Below are 23,088 nucleotides of genomic sequence, written 5' to 3'. Positions count from 1 at the left end.
ACCTAAACATAGACTGGACAAATCTGAGTTGAAGTTACCCTGGCTTCTGTACTAGCTATTGCTGTTGTGGTAGATGTTGCTGGCCAGTCTGAGATGTCTGAGGTGGTGAGTTTGTTGGGCCCCCACCACAGAAGATGGTGGGCTCACCAGATCTCACCACCACCTTATTTCTTGCAAAGTTGTCAGTATAGAGTCCTGCCGTGGGAAGGTTTGTGACCAAAAGGATGAGGGTTTAGGCTCTTGCTGGTGTGTATGTGGGTGGCACAGCATTTCAGGTTCTTGGAGCATTTACCCCTACCCCTGCTGGCTTGAGCCAGTCTGTCCTTTCCAAACAAATTGGAGACCTGGCCCCACTGTCCCAGGGAGTGTGGATCAGCTGAGCTCTGTCAGAATGTGAACAGGGTCTGTCTTCGAGGAATCTCAAATGCAGTTGGCAGTAAGAGCCCCCTGACCAGCCTACCTTCTCCATGCTTCTACCAAATGCTTCTGGGCCATAGGAATGCTGCTGCAACCCACAATCCTGCTTCTGGTAGTGTGGTCTCCATTTTGTACACTTTGTGATTTGTCCAGCTCTGAATCTAATAAAGTATGTAGAATGGAGAAGGCTGCCTGCACTGCTGTTTGGGACTGGTGCTGCAAGAGCCTGGGCTGTGCTCTGGGCCTGTGCCACAATGTCTTGGGACTTGCTTGTGCTGCTTCCCCAGCCCTGGGTTGCTTGGGGGCTAGTAGGTGAAAAGGACAAGAGATGCTTTTGTTTCCAGCTGTGCCAGTGCTGCAACTCCCTGGGAAAAGGAGGATGCTCTGGGCTTTCCTTGGGGCTGCTGCTGGGATGAACTGAACTTGGGGGAGTGTGTCCCAGCTCCCTACTGTAAGTCAGGCTCCTGTGCCCCAGCCACGCTTAAAAGAATCTTGGTCATCTTTTCCTTGTGCACACCTGAATAAAAATCAAAAGCCATTTCCCCTTTTAACTTGGCTTTTGGTGGGGGCCAATATGGGTGCTGTGCAGGGTAGCTGAGGGAACCAACAGCTGCTGAGCAGCTGAACCTGGCCCTCGACTCAGCTCCTCTGCCTTCAGTCTGTGAGCAGGTGAGGGTGTCCAAGTGATCATTCCCCGTCGGAGGATGAAAAGATGCAAACCCAACCTGCAGTGTCTTGACTGTGGTTTAAAAGAAGAAACTCTGTTTTTAAAAGAGGAACAAAATTCTGAATTCTCCCAAAGCCTCTTTCCCTGGGCGACAGGACAAGCAGGGGCTGAGCGGGTTTTGGGCCCGTCCCGATTGCTCCGACCGTTCCCGGTGCTTCTGTCCCGGCACGTGCGGCCGGGATCCCCACTCCCGGCACCGTAACGCGCAGGCGCAGTCGGGCCCGGACTACATCTCCCGGCGGCCCCCGCGCAATGGCGGCCGTCCGCCTCCTTCCCGGCAGCGCCCGCCGTCCCTTCCGGCTTGGAGCGGCGGCGGCTCCGCGGGGCGGGCTCGCCCCGCCATGGCGTCCTGCGCCGACATCCTCCGCTCCGAGTTCCCCGACCTGGACGGCGAGCTCTTCGCCTACGTGACGGGTGAGCGGCTCCCGCCCGCCCGCTGGGGCTCAGCCTCCCGCGACGCCGCATGTCGCGACACCTCCTCTCTGTGGCGACAGGGGCAGCCTCCGAATCGCGACAGGCGGCCGGGGAGGGGAGGGTGGGGGACCGGGAGGGGGCCACCTGTCGCCACAGCGGCGGGGTGTGCATTGCCGGCGCCCTGTGCCCGCAGGGATCCTGCACGGCAGCGGGGCGGACTTCGAGTCGGTGGACGATCTGCAGGAGGCGGTGGGCGAACTGCTGCGGGAGGTGTCGCAGGACACCAAGGACGACGGCGCCATCAGGGAGATCTGCCAGCGCCTCTTCAACACCCTGCAGCTGTAAGGGCACCCGGCGTCCCCTCGCACCCCCTCGCCCCACTCACGCACCTCACCCTCCTCCTCCTCTCCGTAGGGACGAGGGCCAAGCCCAGCGCTGCAGCCAGGTGTTGCTGGATGCCCCCATCCAGCTGTCCCAGATCACTGATGGATATGGTGAGTGATGCCCGCGCCTCACGTCCTGCCCTCAGGGTCCTGGAGCTCGGCAGGGCTCGGGGCGTTGGGTGTGCTCACCTGACCTTGGCGAGGGAGCTCAGGCTCTCCCTCACAGCCACACATCTGTGTCTCGTTCTGTTGCTGAGCTGTGGGCAGCTGGGGTAAGCTGGAGTGAAGGTGGAGATGGAGAGTGCCCTTTGGTCCCTTCATCCTGAGGGAGAGCGATCAGTCATGTCTGGGCATGGGTGGTCATTAAGGCAGGGCTTTGAGCACTGCCACACGTGCTCACCAGCCACTGTCTCCTTGCAGGTGACACTAGTGCAGATCTGCTGCCGGGGCTGCTGCTGAAGAGAGGCCAGACCTCGGTAAGTGAGGGCTGTGCCCTTCCTTGTGAGAGCAGCTGACACGTGGGGCTGCAGGTGCCCTGCCCTGCCCTGCTCCAGTCCAGGTTGCCCTTGGAAAGCAGCCAAGGCAGGCAGCATCCTGGCTAGGAGTATAGCTGCAGGGACTACTGCTCCTCCTTGCCAGGCTTTCTGTCATTTGGCAAACTCTTGACCTTGGTCTGGTGAAGAGGCTCCACATGAGTTAGCAGCTTATTAATCTGACAAGATCTATTTTGCTGTAATTTCTTAGTGAACTCGTGACTTTTGCTGTAGGACCTTTGGCTCCTACAGCAAGGCTATTGATTGAGAAAACACGCTGTCCCTGGATGACATCTGGAATATTCACTGAGGCGTAAAGGCCTGGATAATGGCAGGAGAAGGCATGTTACAGGTGGGAAGGTAGCAGAGAGCTACTGCAGGGATGTTGTAAGTCCAGCTCTAGAGCTGTTGTGGTTTGGGAAATAAGATCAAGAGCAGAGAGGTTTGGAAGTAGTTCCCACTTTATGACCTAAAGAAATTGGGACATCTGTATGGATGGAATGTGTAGCTGCTCAGGAGCATCCTGGCTTGCTGTCTGTGTGGGATGTGCATGGGTGAGGTGCAGTTGTACATCCACAGAGCAAGGACAGCAGTAGCTGTACAGCATGGGCACTGTCTTTGCCAGGTCACTCACAGAGCTCCCTTTCCATGGGTTAATGTGTTGAGGATGAGAACCCTTCACTTGGAGGCTGAGACCTAACACCACTCCCACACGTCTGAACGGGAGCCTTAAGCAAAAACTGGCAGCTCTGGCTGGTTTTGGCACAGGAGTTGTTGCGGCTGAATTCACTTTCCAGCTCTTGTGTCTGCAACTCAAAAAAGGATCTTCAGGAAAATTTGAGATGATTCAGAGAAGGCTTTGGGAGGCCTGTCAAGCTTTGGAGGACATGTCTTACTAGGAGATTCAGAAAGCTGGGTATAGTTCACAGAGCGACTCTGTCTGTAGGTGTGGGGTCACAGCTCTAGTAACAAGACACTCTTCAGTCTGGCATGCAGGTCTGTAACGTGCTCTGGTGCCTGCAGAGTTGCCTAGAAATATCTAGGAGTATTCTTGGTCAGCCACAAATATTTGACTCTACGCAGGAATAAACTGGAGTGGGCTGAAAGCCTGGCCAAGACCAGAAGCCACGTTAAAACACTTGGCGCCTTCTTGCCTTCAGGGTTAATTAAATTCTTTTTGTCTCTGATCCACTGCTGAGGAGGAGTTTATTTCAAACTGGCTAATGTTTAACGTGTTGGGAAGGGAAACACCTCACGGTGCACTTCAAGGGTGGGTGCAGAGTATACCAGAAGAGGCACTGGGTGGCAGGTTGCTGCCATTGAAGTGACTTGGCTGATCCAGGTCCCTGGAACTACAGAAACTGACTGTACGACAGGGTCAGCCAAAACCTCTGCCTTGCTGAGGCAAAACTTGTGTATGAGCTGTTGATTTAGGACTTCATTCCTGAGGTAGCTTCCTGGCCTGATTAGCCTCCTCAAAATATGCTTGAATCTGTCCCAGTTTCCCTGTCCTTCCTCCCTCCCTTTCTTCCAGGCTTGAGAGGTTGATTGATCTTTTTTCTCCCAGAGCTGGGCTTTTGGGGGTTTTGCTGAAGATGCTCTCTCTCTTCTTCAAACTCTATTCTGTGTCACAGATGGTGAATGCCAAGAAACTGGAGAAGGCAGAAGCCAGGCTGAAAGCCAAGCAGGACAAGAGGCTGGAGCGGGATTCCCTGAAGTCATCTGGCCCTGTGTGAGTATGCAGGGCACTTTGAACATCCCTGCTCTGCTGAGCATGGCCGGGATCTGGCTGTAGCAGAGCTTTCCTGTTGAGCCCCCTCTCTGTTCTTCCTGTCCACAGGGTCCTTGAGGAGGCGTCTGCCAGCCAAGCTTCCAGCAAGAAGGAGACTCGCATGGAGTCATCGGGCAAGAACAAGTCGTACGACGTGCGCATCGAGAACTTCGACGTGTCCTTCGGTGAGCGGTGAGTGCTGGGGACAGACCCTGGCTGGGATTTTGGACCACGGGGGATTGAGACTGGAGTAGAGAGCAGTTGAGAAATTACAGCGGGTGTGGCAAAGGTCAGGAAGCAAGGTAGGCTCTGACCCTGTTGGCTTTGGGCAGGAGAAGCCCGTGATTTTTGCTTGGCTACAGCACAGCTTGAAGAACACCAGGGGCAGGTGGCTGTCGGTTATCTCCTCTCCATGGGACGGTCTGACCAGGGATCTGCCTGTTCCCTTGTTTCAGTGTCCTGCTGACGGGAGCAGACCTGAACCTGGCTTTTGGACGGCGCTATGGGCTGGTGGGCAGGAACGGGCTGGGGAAGACCACGCTGCTGAAGATGATCGCCAGCCAGAGCCTGCGCATCCCCTCACACATCAGCATCCTGCACGTGGAGCAGGAGGTGGCAGGGGATGACACACCAGCACTGCAGAGTGTGCTGGAGTGTGACACCACTCGTGAGAGCCTGCTGCGGGAGGAGAGGGACCTGACAGCCAAGATCAGTTCTGGCAGGTGAGGTGGCCCCCTGGATTTCCAGCCCTTCTGTGGCCTCTTGACCACGAGGTCTCATTCTGAGGTCTCTCCCTTCTAAAGAAAGGCTCTGGCAGGGGTGGGCTGTATCTTGCCCACCTTAGTCCTGCCTGAGGAGATCAGCCTCCCCCAGCTCTCAAACCCTGACTTGGTGAGTCTCACACCCTCCTCCTTTTTCTGCCCTAGGGGAGAAGGGACAGAAGGGGCCAGACTATCAGAGATCTACGCTAAGCTGGAGGAGATTGAGGCAGACAAGGCCCCAGCAAGGTGAGACAGCCCTATGAGCACCACTGTGTGTTGGCATGGCCAGGGCTGAGCAGTGGTTTGGGGTATGGAAGAGTGATGCTGTGGCCCTGGGATCCAGCATGTGGAGATGGGGTTTTCCCTTCTCCTCTTGTCTCTTCTCTGTCACAGCTCTGCTGGTTTAGGAATAGCTGAGCTTTCTGCTGAAGCTAGAGGGACTTTTTTTGCCCCAAATGGCTTATATTGCTGCTGCTGCTGCTCTCCAACCTCCCCTAGGTTCCTGGTGCCTGGGGAGTGTTTTTGGGATGGTAGAGGTGGTGTGACTCTCTTCCTGGCCAAAGAGATGAAAACTCCTAGCAAATCTCCTGGGACTTCATGTGGATGCTGTGCCCTGCTGGACTGCATTTCCTAGCAAAGGGCATCTCTTAGGTGTGCAGGGAATTTTTCCTGCACCAGAATGGCTTTAAAATATGTAGCGGAGTTCCCTTGGTGGTTGTGGGTCTGAGACCTCGGACTGTGCTCTGCATTGGATGCTGTAGCTGGATTCCAGTTCTCTCCCCTTTTCCCCAGGGCGTCCGTCATTCTTGCTGGGCTGGGCTTTAATGCAAAGATGCAACAACAGACAACCAAGTAAGTTGCTAAACTTTGGGTACTGAGGCAGTGATGGGGCTGGGGAGATGTTCCAGTTGAGCCCCCAGACACTGCTGTGGCTGTAAGGAAGAGCAGGAGTCTATTCTTGCCCATCTAATGTGGTCTTCTGCCACCTTCCTGCTTGACCACAGATCTTGTGCTGTGCCTGAAATCTCTGCTGGCACAAGTTGCCTCTGTGTGACAGCAGAGCCAAAAGAGCCATGGGGGAGGAGGGATCCTACAGGCAGGCAAACACAGAGTGGTTCTGTGTTGAACAGTAACCTCTCTCTGCATCTTCCCTCCTCAGAGAGTTTTCTGGAGGCTGGAGAATGAGACTGGCCTTAGCCAGAGCCCTGTTTGCCAGGTTGGTGTCCAGGCCTTCGTACTGTGGGTTAATCCTCCTTGTTGTCTGTGCAGCGAGGTGCAAGGGTGCTGCCTGGGGGTCCTCTCAACCCAGGCTCTGGGGGTGGGGTGTGTTGGAGGCACTGCAGCTTTGTGTGTGTGATGAGACACTCTGCACTGACCCTGTGCTCTTCCTGCTTCTGATACCCATGTCTTGTTTTCCCCAGGCCAGATCTCCTTCTGCTGGATGGTAAGTTGATACTGTGAGTCCCCCTATGACACTGCTGAGCCTGCCTGTGCCCTTCCTGGGGTTGGGAACATGCCATGGCCTTTATCTGCCTGCTCAAAATAGCCCTGTGTGACAGGCTGGCCTGGCAGTGTGGTTGGCAGCAGTGGCACGGGGAAGTCTGCCTGGGCAGCAGCTCTCACTGTACTCAGCAGAGCCTTGCCCTGTGCTCCAGCCAGGTGGTCTGCATGTCATCCTGCCCCAAGTTTTGTTCCCTTTCCTTTGCCAGTCCCTAGAATGGACCCTGGCTGCCAGGTCTGTGCTGGGGGAAGTCCCTTCACTGCAGAGCATGCCCAGGTTGGGCAGGGAATCTGGGTGAGATGCTGCTGTGAGGCACCAGAGTCTGGGTATTGATGTGGAGTGGGGGAAGCATCCCTGCCTGAGCCTCAGCCCCTCTGCACACACCACATCACACTGTACACACAAGTCCCCTGAGCTGGGCAGAGAAGGTCTCCACGCAGGCTCTTTCCTCCACAATGCACATCACTGGGCTCTCCCATGGGAAAAAAATGTAATCCAGCCAACCCCATCCCTCCTGACCTGAGTGCCTTTTCCCCTTTCCTCAGAGCCAACGAACATGCTGGATGTGAGGGCAATTTTGTGGCTGGAGAGCTACCTACAGGTAGGGGGGTGACAGAAGGCCTTGGTACAGAGAAAGGGTGAGGGAGGGAGATGTCCTCACCTCTGTGGCTGGTGGGACCAACCCCTGTGCTCAGGCTTGATGGTGCTCAGGCCTCCCTCTTGCTGTCTCCAGACCTGGCAGTCGACCATCCTCGTGGTGTCCCACGACAGGAACTTCCTGAACGCGGTGGCCACGGACATCATCCACCTGCACTCGCAGCGCCTGGACATGTACCGTGGGGACTTTGAGAACTTCATGAAGACCAAGGAGGAGCGGCTGAAGAACCAGCAGCGAGAGTATGAAGCCCAGCAGCAGTACCGCGAGCACATCCAGGTACTGGGAGGAGCTGGGGCTTTCTTCTCCCAGCCTTGTCCCTTTCTCTCTGCCTTAGTGGTTGTGTTGCTGTAGGTTTGGCAGTGGAGCAGGGTGGCTGGTGCTGAAGGGGACTTGGGATTCTCTGATGCTTTTCTCTCTTGCAGGTTTTCATTGACCGCTTTCGCTACAATGCCAACCGGGCGTCCCAAGTGCAGAGCAAGCTGAAGCTGTTGGAGAAGCTGTGAGTGCCAATCCTACTCCTCTCTGGAGGTGGGAGAGGGGCAGTGCTCACGGGAGGAAATGGAGGTTCCCAAGGTATCTGGCAGATACAGTTATGGTTTGGGCTTTTTGAGTGCTTGTCTCTGGTCCAGAGGCTTTGGTTAGGGTGAGGTGTCACAGAGCTAAAGACTCTGCCTGGGCTTCTATTGTGGGAGCAGATCCATAGTGCAGAGCACCTTGGTTAGATGTCTCCTCTTGTTGCAGGCCAGTGCTGAAGCCTGTGGACAAGGAATCTGAAGTGATCATCAGGTGAGCGTCCCCTGAGCCATTGTTGGGAGGGCACCTGGCTCCATTTCTGACATGACCTTCTCCAGGGTCCTGACCCAGCTGGGACAACCACCCCTTTGTGTGGGCCAGTTTTACTCTGACAGGGAGACCAGGCAGGTCCCCTTGTTCAGGCTGGGTTTCCTGGGGCTGAAGCTGCAGGTCTTTGTTGCCTTCTCGTGACCGTCCTTCCCTGAGGCCCTTCTTGTCAGCTGGGGACTTACAGAGGTTGTTCCAGGCGGTTGGAAATCTCCAAAGTTCCTGACCATCTCTCACCTCTCCTGCCTTCTCAGGTTCCCCGATGGCTTTGAGAAGTTCTCCCCCCCAATCCTGCAGCTGGATGAAGTAGACTTCTATTATGAGCCAAATCACTACATCTTTCATTCCCTCTCTGTCTCTGCCGACCTGGAGTCCCGCATCTGTGTGGTATGTGGGATTGCAGAATAATGGAGGCTGTGAGGGACCTTGGGAGGACCCTGCTCAAAGCAGGGATAGCTTTGGTTATAGGTCAGGCTGCTCACGTCCTTGTCCAGTTGAATGCTGGATGTTTTCCAGGGAGGACTGTTTATTCCATTCTGCTGGGTCCCATCACAGCATTTGATCATCCTCATTTTGAGGAACACTGGAACATTTTTCCTAGTACCGTTTAGAATTTGCGATTTCATCCTTTCATTGGATACTTTGGAGAAGAGACTAGATCCATATACAATTCTTGTTAGATGAAAGCAGCATGTAGTGGGGGCCCTGCTACATGGGATGGGGCAGCAGACACAGTGCTTGCAGATGAGGCTGGAACTGGGTAATCCTTGGGCTTGAGGGTTGGGGAGGGAACATCTGGCACTGCTGCCAGTGCTGCTTGTCAGTGATGGAAATGCAGCTTCCTGGTAGCTGAAGTCACCATTTATGGTCTATCCTGCTCCCCCTCATCATCTGCAAGAACTGAAATTCCCTGATCACTGCCTCTTTCTCCAAAGTGCCTTCATGGATTTCACATTCTCCAATGCTGCTGCTGTTTCTCTAGGTTGGGGAAAACGGAGCTGGCAAGTCAACCATGCTAAAGATCTTAATGGGGGAGCTGGCACCAGTCAGAGGCATCAGACATGCTCACAGGTACCTGGTTGGAAGGACTGAGGGACTGGGAGGAGTGGTGCAGCTCTGGGGCTCCTGGACTGTGCTTTGGAGCAGTGGCTGCTTGAGCAATGGGGATGGGTCCAGCACACCCACACACGTACCTCCTTATGGCACTGCAGCTATGAATGCTGTGGTTGTAGGGTCTAGTACCAGCTCCCAATCTCTCTTCTCATTCTGCAGAAACCTAAAGATCGGTTATTTCAGCCAGCACCATGTGGATCAACTAGACTTGAATATCAGTGCTGTAGAGTTATTGGCAAGAAAGTTCCCAGGTGAGTTTTTGTTGATCCCAGAGGTGTCCTTTGCTGTGCATGGGGGAGCATTGATTTGTCCATGGTCCTGGGCAGCAGGCTCTGTCCCATCAGTGCTTAAGGGGCGCTGTCAACACTGGGGTAACTCCCCTCATCCAGCCGAGTTCAGGTCATCAGCCATGAGAAGTGGAGTAGCTGATAGTCTGCAGATCCCAGGCTGGTGCCAAATTTTGGGGGCAGATGAGCTGTTTTCCTGCTCACAGGATGAGCACTGGATCCCCCTTTCCCAGCTGCCATAACCTCTGGTTCCCTCCTCCATTATTTGACACTGTGACAGGCAGGGAGTAGCATCACTTGGTGCCCGTCACCGCCCTGCAGCCCCTGTCCTGATTGTGTCAGTCAAGTTTTCCTTGCAAACCCCCTGCATGGGAGAGAATTGCCTGGAAGTGTTGCTAAACTTCTGTTTGCTGGTCTGGCAGAGGCTGCCCAGCTGTGGCCCTGTGTCACACCAGGTGTGCCACAGCTGTGTTGTGACATGATCCTGCAGGGAAGACAGAGGAGCAGTACCGGCATCAGCTGGGGAGCTACGGCATCTCGGGAGAGCTGGCCATGCGTCCTGTGGCCAGCCTGTCTGGGGGTCAGAAGAGTCGTGTGGCCTTTGCCCAGATGACTATGTCCTGGTAATGTTCTCCTAAATGCTGTTAATTTTTGCGTGATTTCATCCCTGGAGCTTGCCTCACTGGGAGGAAGGCAGGCATCCAGGGATTTTCTGCTACCTCACAAAAGCCTTGTCCTTGGAGGTTTTTATGGAGAGGGAGGTGTCATCCTGGGGAGATTGTGTGGAAAGAGGCAGGCGGTTTTCTCCCGCTGCTTTGGGCTCACAGGGATAAGAGGTGTCCCTGGGACTGGGCAGTGCCAATCCTGGAGCCAGGCACATGTCAGTGGCTGTGGCTCTAAGCAGCCAAAGCAGCGGTCACGGTGCAGACCCAGCCTAAACCTGTTTCTGTACATCCTCAGAGCTGTCTTCTCTTCTAGTCCAAACTTCTACATCCTGGATGAGCCAACGAATCACCTGGACATGGAGACCATTGAGGCACTGGCAAAGGCACTGAATAAGTTCCGGGTAAGGTTCTGCCAGCAACAGCTCTTGTTTTTCTAATGCCTCCTGCAGCCTCCAGCTCAAGTTACTTGGTATCTCAGGCACAGGTGGATGGTGAAATACCAACAGTGACTTCCAGTCTAGGACAAATTTGGGAAATGAATCACATTTCTTCCTTAGCCATCCATCCTCGTGGTTTCTTTACTTGATGGCTTTGGCTACGAGTGGCTGAGAGAGGCCGTAGCAGCCCAGAGGGCACCTTGTCTGATCCTCACCTACACTCTGACTTCTCACATGCTGTGTGCAGCTCCCAGCCTTGTCTTGGGGCTGCCCATATCTTTCTTAGGCATGTTTTATGCCTGATCTCCAAAGACTCAGCCTCCAGATATCACTGTGATCAACCTGGATTGCACTGGTTGTTGCTCAGGTTAGTGCAGTTTTCCTGTGGCAGAACAGCTTAGCTGATGCTGCTCAGAGCCTTACCCAGACACCTTTTCATTGTTACTTTGTGTGGATTCTCCATCCTTGAAGTTGTTGGAGACCTGGAGAGCCAGTAACAAAGCTTGTACTTTTCCTTCTGAGAGTGGAGATTAAATATGTTACTACTGCACATGGCTCCTCCATAGGTGATCCGTCTGTCCCCCTGCAGGGAGGAAAGGCTGGGATGAGCTCCCTGCCAGTAAAATACTGTTAAGTTTTCCCTGGAGCTGATGGAAACCTTAAGTGCTAGACAGAGGCACAGGATCTCCACGCCACCAGTCCTTGGCCCTGGCTTATGCTCCACTAAGTTCCTAATTTTCGCCCTTGTATATTGACAGGGTGGTATAATCCTGGTGTCCCATGATGAACGCTTCATCCGCCTGGTGTGCCAGGAGCTGTGGGTGTGTGAGAATGCCACCGTGACCCGCATCGAGGGTGGCTTTGACCAGTACAGAGACATCCTGAAGGAGCAGTTCCGGAAGGAGGGTTTCCTATAAGGGAGGTGGGAGCCGGACTGCGCCAGGGGCTGGAGGGCAAAGCTCGGCCACCTCGGCATCCATCCCAACTGTGCCTGGCAGAGCGCCGAGGACGCTGCTGCCCACATGGACCGTCAGCCATGCCATCAAACTGCCACCTGAACTGCTCTCCCCTCCCGGGGCCGGGTGGAAGGACAGCGTGGGAGCAGGAGCCCGGCGTGCGTGGCCAGGGGCTCTGTCATTGTCCGGGGCTGTGCCTGGCACTGGGCACACTTAGAAGGCTGTGCCTGGAGCTGCTGCTGTGCCGAGAGGAGGGAAGGCAGAGCATCCTGACCCTCGGTTTAACTCCGTGCTCTGCAGGGCAGAAGAGCTGTTCTCTGTGTTTCTTCACTTCACCCTCTGCCTTTGTTTTTGTTTTTGGTTTTTTTTTTTTGTTTAACTGGCTGAGCACACTAGTCTGGCTCCATCACATGCCACTGTCCTCCCTGCTGCCTTGGAGGGAAACGAGGCATTTGCTGCTAAAAGTGACCCCTGCCTCTTCCCCAGCCCCCCGATGCTGGGGCTTGCTTATGTCTGTAGTGCCGAGGGAGCCAGAGCCCAGTTCTCCTGGGTGTGCTCCCTGCTCCTTCCCCTGTGCTGCTGCCGGTACCGCCTCGCTGCCTGCCTTGCCTTTGAGCCGGCCCGGGGCTGGGCTGCCCTGGGGTGGGCTGCCCTGGGGTGGGCTGCCCGGTGTCCCTCCTGCCCACCCACACAGAGGTTGTGGTGTAAATAAACCCAGGACGCAGTGGGTGCAATGCTCTCCTTTCCTTAGGGGGCTGTGGGGCTTGACTTTGGTGGGGAGGGTGAGATTGTCCTGTGTTGCCCCAAGCAAGCACAAGGCTGGTGAGGGGAAGATGCTTTCCAGATGATTCTCTCTGAATTAAGTGGCAGCTCTGTGGTGCAGGTGAGGCTGGGACCTCCTGGATGGAGCGTGCCAGTGTCCCACTGGGCAGTGGGAGGCCACAGGCCATCTTTGGGGGCATGGAGCTGGTGTGAGGCTGGGGTTGGGTATCAGTTCTGGAGGGGGTACCAGATCTGGTTGTGGTTTTGGGGGGAAATGGGCTGAGGGTGGGCAGGAAAAGGGGGAAGAGCTCTAAATTATATTGAGCAGGGAATGGGGATGTATTCTGGGTGTCAGAGAGGAACCAGGAAACACCAACACCTTAGGAAGCAACAGGGTAATACCCATAAATCGTCTCAAAACAATGACTAGGCAGGGCTCCTCCCAAACGGCAAAAAGCCCCAGCTGAAGTGTCTCCACACCAAAGCATGCAGCATGGGTAACAAGCAAGAGGAGTTGGAAACCATGGTGCAATTAAAAAACTGACATAAATGCTATCGAAGAAATAGATGTGTCACACAACTGGAGCACTGCAATGGAGCACTACAAGATTTCAGAAGAGAGGATGGGAAGGAGGGGCAGGGGTGTTGGACTCTTGTAAGGAAGGGACAAATAGTGAAGAACTGCCTCTGAGTAACAGCCATGAACAGGTTCAGAACCTGTGGATAAAAATCAAGGACAGGACCAGCAAAAGACAGGCTCTGGTGTCTGCTACAGGCTGGCTGGTCAGGGAGTCTGTTGATACAGCTGCCTTGCTTCAGATACATTGGTAACTTGGTGTGTCTTTAAGTCCTGCATCCAATTAGTTTATGAAGATTTGAAGAGCACTGGCCTTAAAATTGAGCACTGCAGACCTCCACTAGTGACTGGACACCAGTGTGCTGTCACCCCATTCACTATAACCTGACCCATCAGCCTATTGCCCACCCATCACATGACATACTTATCCAGCTGTGTGCTAGACGTTCTGTCCAGAAGAATCCTGGGAGAGACAGTATTGAAAGCTTTACTGAACTCCAAATTTTGTATCAAGGTTTCCCTAGATCAACTACTTGAGTCACCTTGTCCTTGAAGGAAATTCAAGGACAAGGTGAAATTAAGTTTCTTAAGCAGAGCTTTCCCCTCGTGAACTTGTACTGGCTGTGACTGATGCCTGTGTTGTCCTTCAGGTATCTTTCCATAACTCTCAGAATAATGTTCTCCATATTTTACCAGGCACTGAAATGTGACAGGATCATCCCTTTTGCCCTTTCAGAAAACTGGGAAAATGTTTGTCAGTTTCCAGTCAAGTGGGATCTCTCCAGATTCCCATGGCAGTTCAAAACTCATTCAGAGGCCTCCAGATGACATCCACCAGCTCTTTTGAGTGCTCTTGGATGAATTCCATAAGGCCCTGTGTACCATCCCTATAAAGGGATTCAGCTGGAACAGCAGATCCTGCACAAGTTTGGGATTGACTGGGAGTTTACCTTTCTCACAGCCATGGTCCTCCAGCTCAGGGACCCCTAGAGCCTGCACTGATGTTGAAAGCTGAAGTGAAGAAGGCATTAAACACCTCTGCCTTGTCTGTGTATCTGCTTGTGGGGTGTCCATCCTCATCCAGTAACGAGAAAATGTGAATTCTGGGGCGGCTTTTGCAGTTGACATATTTTAAAAAGAGAGAGTGACTTTTTACACAGGCAGATAGGGATGAGAGAAAGGGGGATGGCTTTAAAGCGAGAGAGGGGACACTTATACTGGATATCAGGATGCAGTTCCTCCCTGGGAGTGTGGCGAGGCAGCGGCACGGGTCGGCCAGAGCAGCCGTGGATGCCCCGGCCCCGGAGCCGTTCCAGGCCGGGTCGGAGGGAGCTCCCGGTGGGGCGGGGCGGGGCGGGGCGCGCGGGGACCGTTCGAGCGCGGTGTTCCCCCCGAGCCCCAACATTCCCTGAGCCGCGGCCCCGCGCGGGCGGTGGGCGGTGCCCCGGCGTTGCCGTTGGAGGCGGCGGCGGGTCCGGGCGAGTCCAGAGCCGGGCTGCGCTCCCGTGCTCGGTACCGGGAAGGGCGGGCGCTCACCGGCACCCCCCGCCCCGGGACGGCCGGAGCGAGGCCCCGCCCCCGCCTTCCCCGCCACCAGGTGGTCCCGCCCCTGCGGCCGGGGCGGCGCTCGAGCCTCGCTCCCACCGGCGGCGGGCACCGCACCGGGACTGCTACCGGCACCGGGACTGCCACCGGCACCGGGACTGCCACCGCCACCGGCACCGGCATGAGCGCCGGCGGGCAGCCGGCCGAGCCGAGCCCCCGCGGCGGGCCGTGCTCGGCGGGGAGCAGCCCCGTGCCCAGCCCCGCGTCCCCGGCGCCCGAGGAGGTGAGCGGGCACTGGGGAGCGGATCCTGCTGGGGGGGGCTCCGGGCGGGGCTGAGGGGCCGCCGGGGGCTGCGGGGGTGCCCTGGGGAACGGGGGGTGGTCTGTGTGTGCTTGGGGGGGGGCGAGGGGGGTGGGCTCCTGTGGCTCCGTGTGTGCGGGGGGGGTCCCCTCTGTGTCTGTGTGTGCTGGGGGGGTCCCCTCTGTGTGTGGTGAAAGGGGGAGGGGGTCCCCTGTGTGTGTGTCTGTCCGGGCGGCTCCTCTCTCTGGCTCCGTGTGTGTACGGGGGGGTCACTCCGGGTGTGTGGAGGGGAGGGGGGTGCCCTCTGTGCGGCTCTGTGTGTCCGGGGGGGTCCCCTCGGCGTGGCTGTCCGGGGGGGTCCCCTGTGTGCGGCCATGTGTCCGCGGGGGCGGGCGGTGTGTCCCTCGGTGTGTCCTGTGTGCCGGGGGGGGGGGGGGGGTCGGTGTCGCGGAGGCCTCGTGGGGGAGCGCTCTGTGGGGGGGGCGGGGGGTGGCTGTGCTGGAGGGGGAATCCTGGCCGGGAGGGCTCGGGGGGCTCTGTCTGTGTGTCTGTGTGTCCGTGTGTCCGTGTGTCTGTGTGTGCCGGGGGGGGGCGGCTCCGCGTGTGCCCGCGGGGGCCGTGTGTGGGAGCGGAGCCCTCAGGGGGTCTGTGGGCCCGGGCGGGGGATGCTGCCCCGGGGGGGAGGCGGCGGCACTCGGGGTGCCCTGAGGGGGCCCGGGCTGGGCCGGGGGCTGGGGGTGCCGGGCTGAGCGCGTGTGTGTGAAGGGCAGTGGGGGTGCTGCGCGCCGTTCCGGGGGGAGCGGGGGGTCCCGGCCGGCGCGGTCGCGGCGGGCCCGGGGCTGTCGGTTTGGGGGGCGGGTCCCCCTCAGGCCGGCCGGCCGGGGCAGCAGCGGCAGCGCGGCGCCATCTTGGGAGCCATCAGGTGCCCGGCGCGGGGGGGCGGCCCCGGCACCCCCCCCAGCCCCGGCCGCGGGGAGAGCGCCGGGCCCGGCCCCGGCCGCCCCTCCACGGCCCAAGGGGTGCGGGGCTGCCCGGGGGGCGCTGCTGCTGCTGCCGGCGGCGCCCGGCCCGGCCCGGCCCTCCCACCGCTCCCCCCGCGGGACCGAGCCCCGAGCGCTGCCCCGGGAGCGTCCCCCGGCCCGCAGTCCCCGCCCGCGGGCGGACAGGCCGGCACCGGGCCCCCTCGGCCCCTGGTCCGGGCTCCGCCAGCGGCTGCCGGCGCTGGGTGTCCCGGCATGTCGTCACGGTGTCGTCGCGTGTGTCCGGCCCTCCCTCCCCCCTGCCCAGCCCCGCCACCACCCGCCCGCAGCGGGGCTTAAAGGGAAGGGCGGCCTTTGCCTCGGCAGAGGATGGAGAGTTACGGGAAGGATGGATGGATGTTGGGGTGACCTCGATATTCTGTGCTTCTAAAACTGCCGGGGAACCCAGAGCTGCCGCCAGAGCCGGCTGTGGTATCGGCTTGGTTGGGATATCCCGGGAGTTTAATCCACTCGTGGTGTTTGTTGCAGCCACTTCAGAAACGGCGGAGAACTGTGGAGGATTTCAACCAGTTCTGCACCTTCGTTCTGGCCTATGCAGGCTACATCCCGTACCCTGAAGAGGTAAGGGGGTCTTGCACGCTGTTCCTTTACAAAGATGCTGGTTCTTCTGGTCTCCCTGCCATGTGCAGGCTCGGCTCCTAATCTTAAAGAATCATGGATTGGTTTGGGTTGGAAGGGACCTTAGAGATCATCTAGTTTCCACTCCCCCACCATGGGCAGGGGTGCCACCCACTAGATCGGGTTGCTCAGGGCCCATCCAGTCTGGCCTTGATGTTTGGGTAGACACTGCTGGAGAGTGTTCTCTCCTCACCCCAAATATCTGTGCTCTGTTCTCCCGTGCTAATCCTTCATCTTCCCCTCTTGCCACTAGTACGTGCCCTGGACCCATGGAGGCAGCATGAGCCCCCAGAACAGCACAGGGAGCACTCAGGACAGCGACAGCTCGACCTCATCTCACTCCTCCGATGGCCACATCCCAATGGACAATAGGAAGAGCAGGAATGCTGTGGCCAGGGGGGGTGTGGGCAGTGGCCTGCTAATGAACAGCCCTGCCTTTTCCACCGCCTTCTACAACGTCCGGCCCCAGCAAATCAAACGGAAGAAACCACCAGCAAAGAAACGCATTTTGGAGCAGGAGGTGAAGAAGAGGGTGCCGCTGACTGCTTGGAAGGACTTTGGGGCAGAGCAGGATGGGGTGAAGCAGCTGGCTGCACTGGCAGGACAGCTGTCTCCTGTGAAAGAGGAGCTATTGGAGCCTTCCCTCAACCCACCTGGGGACCCCCAGTCCAACTCCCTCCTGGAGGAGTCAGTGATGGAGGAGAAGGACTTGATGTACGGAGCACAGGGAACTGAGAAGCCAGCAGATGATCCTCAGCTTAAGGAGCATGACCTCTTTTCTGGAGAGAGGAAAAGCCCTAGTCCCTGTAATACCTTGGACCAAAGCACAGGGGAAGATACAAGCAGAGAGACCTCCCAGCTCAGTGGTAAGTGTCTGGGGGACTGCAGAGGCCCCCGTTGTGCTGCAGCCACTGCCAAACGTTGTCCCTCCCTCAGCTGGAGCCACCCTTGCTGTCCATAGGGAGGGCCTGTTGCTGGCCCAAGCTTCTCCCAGTGAGAGGAATACTTTTGAGACCTGTGGGACTAAAGAGTCTGCTTTAGCAGGGATCTGACCTGTCCTTTGGTAGTTCTGTTCCGCAGAGCAAGTGGTGCAGACCTGAAGCAGGTCTGAAGTGGGGTGTAGGGCTGCCTTACTCATCTGGTTTTGATTTTTTTGTTTTCTTTTTCCCCCTTCTGCAACTTTAGCAGTCGACTTTGCAGAAGTTCCCAACACCAAAGCAGAAGGTGAGTAGGGGGCTGTCCCTTTTAACACCAGTAGAACTGGCTGGTCTGGCCACAGCCAGACCTGTGGCTGTAAGGTGGTGTCTGACCAGTGTCCCTCTCTGTCCCCGAGCAGACGACGATGCCTGGGATCTGATCACCTGCTTCTGCATGAAGCCCTTTGCAGGGAGGCCCATGATCGAATGTAACGAATGCGCTACCTGGATCCACCTCTCTTGTGCCAAGATCCGCAAATCCAACGTGCCTGACATTTTCATCTGCCAGCGGTGCCGGGACGCCAAGCAGGAGATTCGCCGCTCGAACCGAGCGCGGACAGTGCCCCGCAAGCGCCTCGTTGACTGATGCTCCTGCAGAGCAGGAAGGCTGGGGGTCCCTTTTTAGCCTGAAGACTTCGACAATCAATGCACTGGCAGGGGAGGGGCTGGGACGCAGGGCTGGACTGTCCCCCTCACACCTCTGGCCTCTGAAAGCTGCCCTGCGTGTCCTCCCTGAGAATCGTATTTGCCATAGAGCTTGGTTATCCCAGAAGCGTGTGGGGAATTAGGAGGATGGTCCAGATGCTCGTCCCTGTGGGTGGTGTGTTAGTGTTTGTGATCTCCTGGGGCCCCACATGCACTAACTGTTGGATCCCACCTCCTCCTCACAGCCCCTCCAAAGAGCCCTGCCCATGTGCCTTCTGCACTTTCCCTGGGGGATGCAGGCCCCGCTCCTGTCCTGGTGACACTCAGCTCAGCCCCCACCTGCCAGTCCCCATGACTATAATTCTTAACTGGGTTCTTTCCTACTTGCACATCTGGTTACTGTGGGACCACAGCAGGGGGCAGGGTGTGGGACAGCCCCCTGTCACACAGCAGCCCCCAGGCTCGTCCCTGTGCCTATCTCCTCCTGTGGAAAGCCTGGGCCCCAAAAGTGCTTTATGTTTTTATAGTTAATTTGTATTATAGTTAATTTGTATTATAGTTACTTTGTATTATAGTTAATTTGTATTATAGCTAATTCTGGTCCTTGCCCTGTGGAGTGTGACTGGAGTCTTATGTATATAATAAATACTTTTGCCATAACAGTGGTGGCTTTGGCATAGGTCAGTGACCGTGGTTCTCATGTCCCTTGGGGACCCAAGTGTTCCCCTGCTTCCCTTCTGCTGTGTCTGGGAGAGGACCTGGTGTAGAGATACCTCTCAGTCCTGCTACTCCCCCAGGTAAATCCCAAGCTGCAAAAACAACAGGAAACAAGCAGACCAGTACATCTATATTTAATTTGGCAATGACCACCTCCTCACACTGCTGCAGTTTACAGGGATGCTCCACAGGTAGGTCCTCAGGAGGTGCATGGCCTGGGGGACAACCTCTTGAGTGGGAATCATGTTCCAGAGTCTGTAGGCATCTCATGGGGGAATGTCATGGGTTATTCCGCAGAAGCAGCAGGGTCTGATGGCTCAGGGAGGAAGGGTGTCCATGTGCTTTTGCTCTAATGCTTAAGGCACATCCCTGATTGGCTCAAAAGAAGTTTCGTTCTTGGGCTCTGACAAACCTTTCTTGTCTCTGTCTCCACTCTGGAGTGCAGTGAGAAATTAGTCCCGACAGCAACTGAGGTGCCAAAAGTTCCAGTTTTCTCCACAAAATAAGCCTCTAATTCCAACACAGATATCATTGGCTTCATTTGCAGATCCAGAGGTATGCCAGCTTCCATCAGGCATGCTGTTGGGACATGTGGGGGATGCAATGAGGGTGACAGGACAAGAAGGCTTTGGGGGCTGAGTGCTGACCTGGTTGGGACAGCAAGAAGGCACTGTTTGTGGGGACCCTAACCAAGTAGGGTCCTGCTGGTACAACTTTTCAATTTCAAGACTATGAACGGTTCAAGAACAGCAACTACTAACATGGGTGTAACTTCTATGCTAGGGAACAAAGCTGGAGTCATGCAGCCAAGCAAGTCTCCAGTTGAGGTAGGCAGGCAGTGGTCTATTCCTCTTTGGCCCAGACAGAGCTGCCTGCCTTCTGCTCCAGGTGGGGAATCACTGCCTCCGTGTAAAATTTCTCCAGCTTGGGCACCGTCTTCCCCCAGAACTCCCTGTCAAACTCCACAGGGACCACAGCTGTCTCCTTGTTGGTGTGCACCACGAAGTCAGCCCGCTGGAAGCCAGTGGTTCCCAGCTGGCACTGGACCTGCGTAAAGTAGGGATGATTCTTCTTCAGGGCATAGGAATCTCCATCCACTTCCAGGCAGAAATTCTTGTCCTTGCAGGCCTCGCGCACCGTCCTGTTCCTGTGCTTGTAGGGACACTTCACCTCCAGCAGCCCCAGGTCCTTCCCTGTGGCTGCATCCTTGATGATCCCATCTGGGCTGGCAGCAAGCCAGTTCTTCTCTGGGTGAATGAAAAGGCCACAGTCCTCCACTTGCACTGGCTTGCCCCCCTTCTGTGATTTCTGCTTGTAGGCCTCCACTGCCACCTTCTCATTGAGGATCCCCCAGGACATGGCGGGGGTCTGCACCTTGGAGCCAGAGCTCACCACCTCTTTTAGGTAGGACTTGGGCACCTCGTCTGTCTTGCTGTTGGCAAACTTGCTGTTGGCAATTTTGGGTGCCACGGAGGCAGTGATGCGGTTCTCCCGCCACTCGTACCACTTGGGGTTCTCCCGCTGGCCGCGGGTCTCCTTCTCCACCCTCGAGATGTCCTGGCCCTTTACAGGGGGCAGGAACTGGTCACAGGCCTTGCTCAGGTCAGCCCTAGGCTGCTTCTTCTGTGAGCTCAGGTCAGTTTTGGCAGGACCAGCAGCTCCCTTGGCATCAGGCGCCTTCTGGGTTGTAGAACTCCTGGTGGGTGCTCTGCTCTTGTCGCCAGCATCTCCTCGGGCTCCGCGGGATGCTGTGGGTCTTGGCTGGGCAGAGTCTGCCTTCGCCCCCCGGCCCTGTGTGGGGGTGGCAGCCTTGGCAGCTGAAGTGCTGCGGGGTTGGCTCCCTGCAGCTGCGGCAGCAGTGGCAGCAGTGGCCTTGGCCCGGGTGGCTGAAGTGGAGGGCGGGGGCGCAGCGGGGGCTCTTCTGGGGGCGGTGGTGGCAGGGCGGGGGGAGGATGCGGCAGCAGACTCCTTCCTGGGTCTCCCCATTGCTACAACTCAAGAGGATCTTACACTGTGGACACGGAATAAAGTTTAATGCAGATCCTCACAACACTTACTTCCCCTTTCTTGGCACTCCCTGCACCTGCTCCAGGGCACAGCGTGTCCCCGCCAGAACTGCTACTCTCACACCTTCCCCCGGCTCACGTGTCACGGTGCAATGGCAGCTGTGCCAGCTGGGGCGCTTGTTCTCACCCCTTTGCCGGCACCCGGGGACAGGGCGAGGGCACAGCGGCCCCGGAGCCGCCTCGGCGGGGACGCGCAGCGGTGCCCGCAGGAGCCGCTTTTGCCCGGGGACCGGGCGCGCTCCCCGCGGGCCCATCGCTCGGCGGGCAGGGCTGCCGGACAGGCGGGGCGGGGGAACACCCAGCACCACCCCGGGGATCCCCGGCGCGCCCCGGGCCCCGGTGCCGCCGCTCTCACCGCTCCCGCCGCTCCGGAAGCGCGTCCCGCCCGCACCACGTGCCGCAGGGCGCGGCCCCAGCGCTGCCGGAGGGAGGGACGGAGGGAGGGATGGAGGGAAGGAGGTGCGGGCTGGGCTGGGCTGGGCGCAGCCGGCGGCCGAGCCCCCGGTCCCCGCTAGAGGGAGGCAAGCGCTCGGCCATTCTCACCGCGGCCTCTGCCCGGGCTTGCCCGCCCCGCTCCGGCCCCGCACCGCTCTCCTTCCCCGCATCCAGCGGCCACCGGCACCCCCAACACTTTACACCGCGCTGGGGACAAACCCCGCAGCCCCGCCCGCCGACAGGGCTCCGAGCCCGGCCCTCGCATCCCCCTCCCCGCCCGTGGGCAGCGGGCTGAGCCTCTGGAGCTCCGCCGTGAATCCAGGACAGGCTGACCTGGCGGGACGCGCCGAGCCCCGATGGCCCGGGCTGATCTGAACCCCCACCGCGAGCAGAGTTCGGGAGAAGGGCAAGGAGCTGGAGCAGTGATCCTCACCCTGGAGCAGCGATCCTCACCCCGGAGCTCCCGCTGTGGCTGCGCCGCCGAGTGAGGAGGTCCCGGGTGTGCCGGGATGGCCCCGCACCGCCCCACCCACCCCCAGCCCCCCCGGGGCTCCCCCGCCCCGAACAATGAATGCACAGGGAGGCGTCATCAGCGCAGCGCTTTCGGGTTCCTCAAATCGGTTTCGTTTTCTCTCAGAGCCCGGCGCCACAGGGCGAGCCCTGGTGGAGGGGAATTGCTGAGAGATTCCCCCGGGGCCGCCCCATCGCTGAGACCCCCTGTGGTTTTCGCCTGCCGAGAGCAAATCCAGCAGCCACCGGTGTGTGGTCCGGGTCTGTGTCAGAGCTGCCCCACGGGGGCTTCAAGCCCCTCCATCTCACTCTGCCAGCTCCTTGGGAAGATTTCGGCCAGGCAGGCTGGAGTGCTGGCAGCATTTCCAGCCCCTCTCCCCAAGGATCCCAGATGTCTCCACCAGCCGTCTCTATCTCTGCTGATGTGTTGTTTCATTTCCTCCCTCCAGGCCCTCTGTAACTCCCTCCAGCCGGGCAGACCAATATTACTCAGGTTAAACCAAAGTGTGCCTGATTTTGACCAGAAACATTACTGGCACCTTCCTCCTCCATGGTTACCCATCCTTAGGATTTGCTCTAGTTTTTGCTTATTAAAGAGCAGCTGAACAGCCCCTGCCCCTCTCCCTGCAGGCAAAGCCCCCTGTCTGTGCTGCCTTCAGCGGGCTCTGAGGAGCTGCAGCTGCACTGACCACAGTTGTTGCCAGCCTGGGTTTTGGGTTATTTCCCAAAATAACTAAACTCACACTAAATTCACAGGGCTTGTCAGCTACTCGAGACCTGAGAGCACTTGTGAAATCTCTGTGCTCTGTGGCCCCTCCAGCAAAGCCCTGTCAATGGGCGATAATTCAGCTCAAGGAACAGGTGATTTGGGGATGAATACCCAGCCCTTGGGTGTGCTGCAGCTGCCGATGAGGTGTTACCGGGGTGTGAGGATGCTGAATGGAGCCGTTGGGCTGAGCTGGGCCTTATCTCACGTCTTATCTCAGCACTCTGCTGAAAAGTAATGCCAAGCTCTGCCGGTCTATTTGTGTCTGTGACAAACTGCTGTAGGGAAGCTGTGACAGGGCAGAGCAGGGACACAGACACCTGATGCTGCTGGGAGCAGATTGGGATGGAGCCCTTCTGAAGGTTGCCAGTGCTGGGGGAGCCTCAGCTGTGTCCCCAGGACTGCACAGCCCGTTGTTATTCCCCTGCTGTCACACCGGGGCCGACGTCTGACGCTGTGGGCTGGCTGAGCTCCATCACCCGCCTGGTGGCACTGAACCAGTGCTCACATTTGGACGCTTTTCTTTGCCTCAGCTTGGCCTAGAAATGATATCTCAGAGAAAAATCAAAGCTTGTGGGTTTTTTTTCTGGGGCTGCAGTGGCTGTGGCTCTTGTTGTGATGATGGAAGCAGGAGTCCCAGGCACCTTTCAGGCTGTGTGGATGTGT

General features: G+C 57.6%; 2 protein-coding genes across 5 annotated transcripts; both read left to right on the top strand.

Moving 5' to 3' along the window:
• Positions 1 to 1,456: 1,456 nt before the first annotated feature.
• Positions 1,457 to 12,186, top strand: ABCF3 (ATP binding cassette subfamily F member 3). 4 transcript variants are annotated; one of them, XR_014590770.1, is made up of 21 exons: positions 1,457 to 1,558; positions 1,752 to 1,899; positions 1,973 to 2,052; positions 2,362 to 2,417; positions 4,109 to 4,206; positions 4,315 to 4,437; positions 4,701 to 4,967; positions 5,172 to 5,252; positions 5,799 to 5,858; positions 6,166 to 6,222; positions 6,428 to 6,450; positions 7,053 to 7,108; positions 7,241 to 7,441; positions 7,588 to 7,664; positions 7,907 to 7,951; positions 8,260 to 8,392; positions 8,988 to 9,076; positions 9,278 to 9,369; positions 9,828 to 10,028; positions 10,384 to 10,471; positions 11,266 to 11,308. XR_014590770.1 is itself a non-coding variant. In XM_083868297.1 (21 exons), the coding sequence occupies exons 1-21, from the start codon at positions 1,486 to 1,488 to the stop codon at positions 11,422 to 11,424; spliced, it is 2,139 nt and encodes a 712-aa protein (XP_083724423.1). In that variant the 5' UTR covers positions 1,457 to 1,485; the 3' UTR covers positions 11,425 to 12,186. The 4 variants fall into 4 exon arrangements, 3 of the variants coding, with proteins under 3 accessions (XP_083724423.1, XP_083724425.1, XP_083724424.1); XM_083868297.1 differs by having other exon boundaries at positions 9,896 to 10,028; positions 11,266 to 12,186; XM_083868299.1 differs by lacking the exons at positions 1,457 to 1,558; positions 1,752 to 1,899; positions 1,973 to 2,052; positions 2,362 to 2,417 and adding an exon at positions 3,750 to 3,851 and having other exon boundaries at positions 9,896 to 10,028; positions 11,266 to 12,184.
• A 2,342-nt stretch (positions 12,187 to 14,528) lies between these two features.
• LOC310913396 (PHD finger protein 13-like) lies at positions 14,529 to 18,549 on the top strand (the record flags this gene model as incomplete). Its single annotated transcript, XM_083868790.1, has 5 exons — positions 14,529 to 14,630; positions 16,157 to 16,249; positions 16,560 to 17,172; positions 17,492 to 17,530; positions 17,643 to 18,549. 5 exons carry the CDS (start codon positions 14,529 to 14,531, stop codon positions 17,867 to 17,869), a joined length of 1,074 nt encoding a protein of 357 aa, XP_083724916.1. The 3' UTR covers positions 17,870 to 18,549.
• Positions 18,550 to 23,088: the final 4,539 nt, after the last annotated feature.

This window comes from Zosterops lateralis (assembly GCF_965231275.1).
Source record: "Zosterops lateralis genome assembly, chromosome: 10".
Classification (NCBI taxonomy): Eukaryota; Metazoa; Chordata; class Aves; order Passeriformes; family Zosteropidae; genus Zosterops; species Zosterops lateralis.
This window is presented reverse-complemented; position numbering and strand designations above follow the sequence as displayed.

Coding starts and splice junctions, on each gene's coding strand:
- ABCF3 (XM_083868297.1), top strand. CDS start 1,486: ATGGCGTCCTGCGCCGACATCCTCCGCTCCGAGTTCCCCGACCTGGAC. Junction 4,207..4,314: donor CTGAAGTCATCTGGCCCTGT/GTGAGTATGCAG, acceptor TCCTGTCCACAG/GGTCCTTGAGGAGGCGTCTG. Junction 4,968..5,171: donor GCCAAGATCAGTTCTGGCAG/GTGAGGTGGCCC, acceptor TTTCTGCCCTAG/GGGAGAAGGGACAGAAGGGG.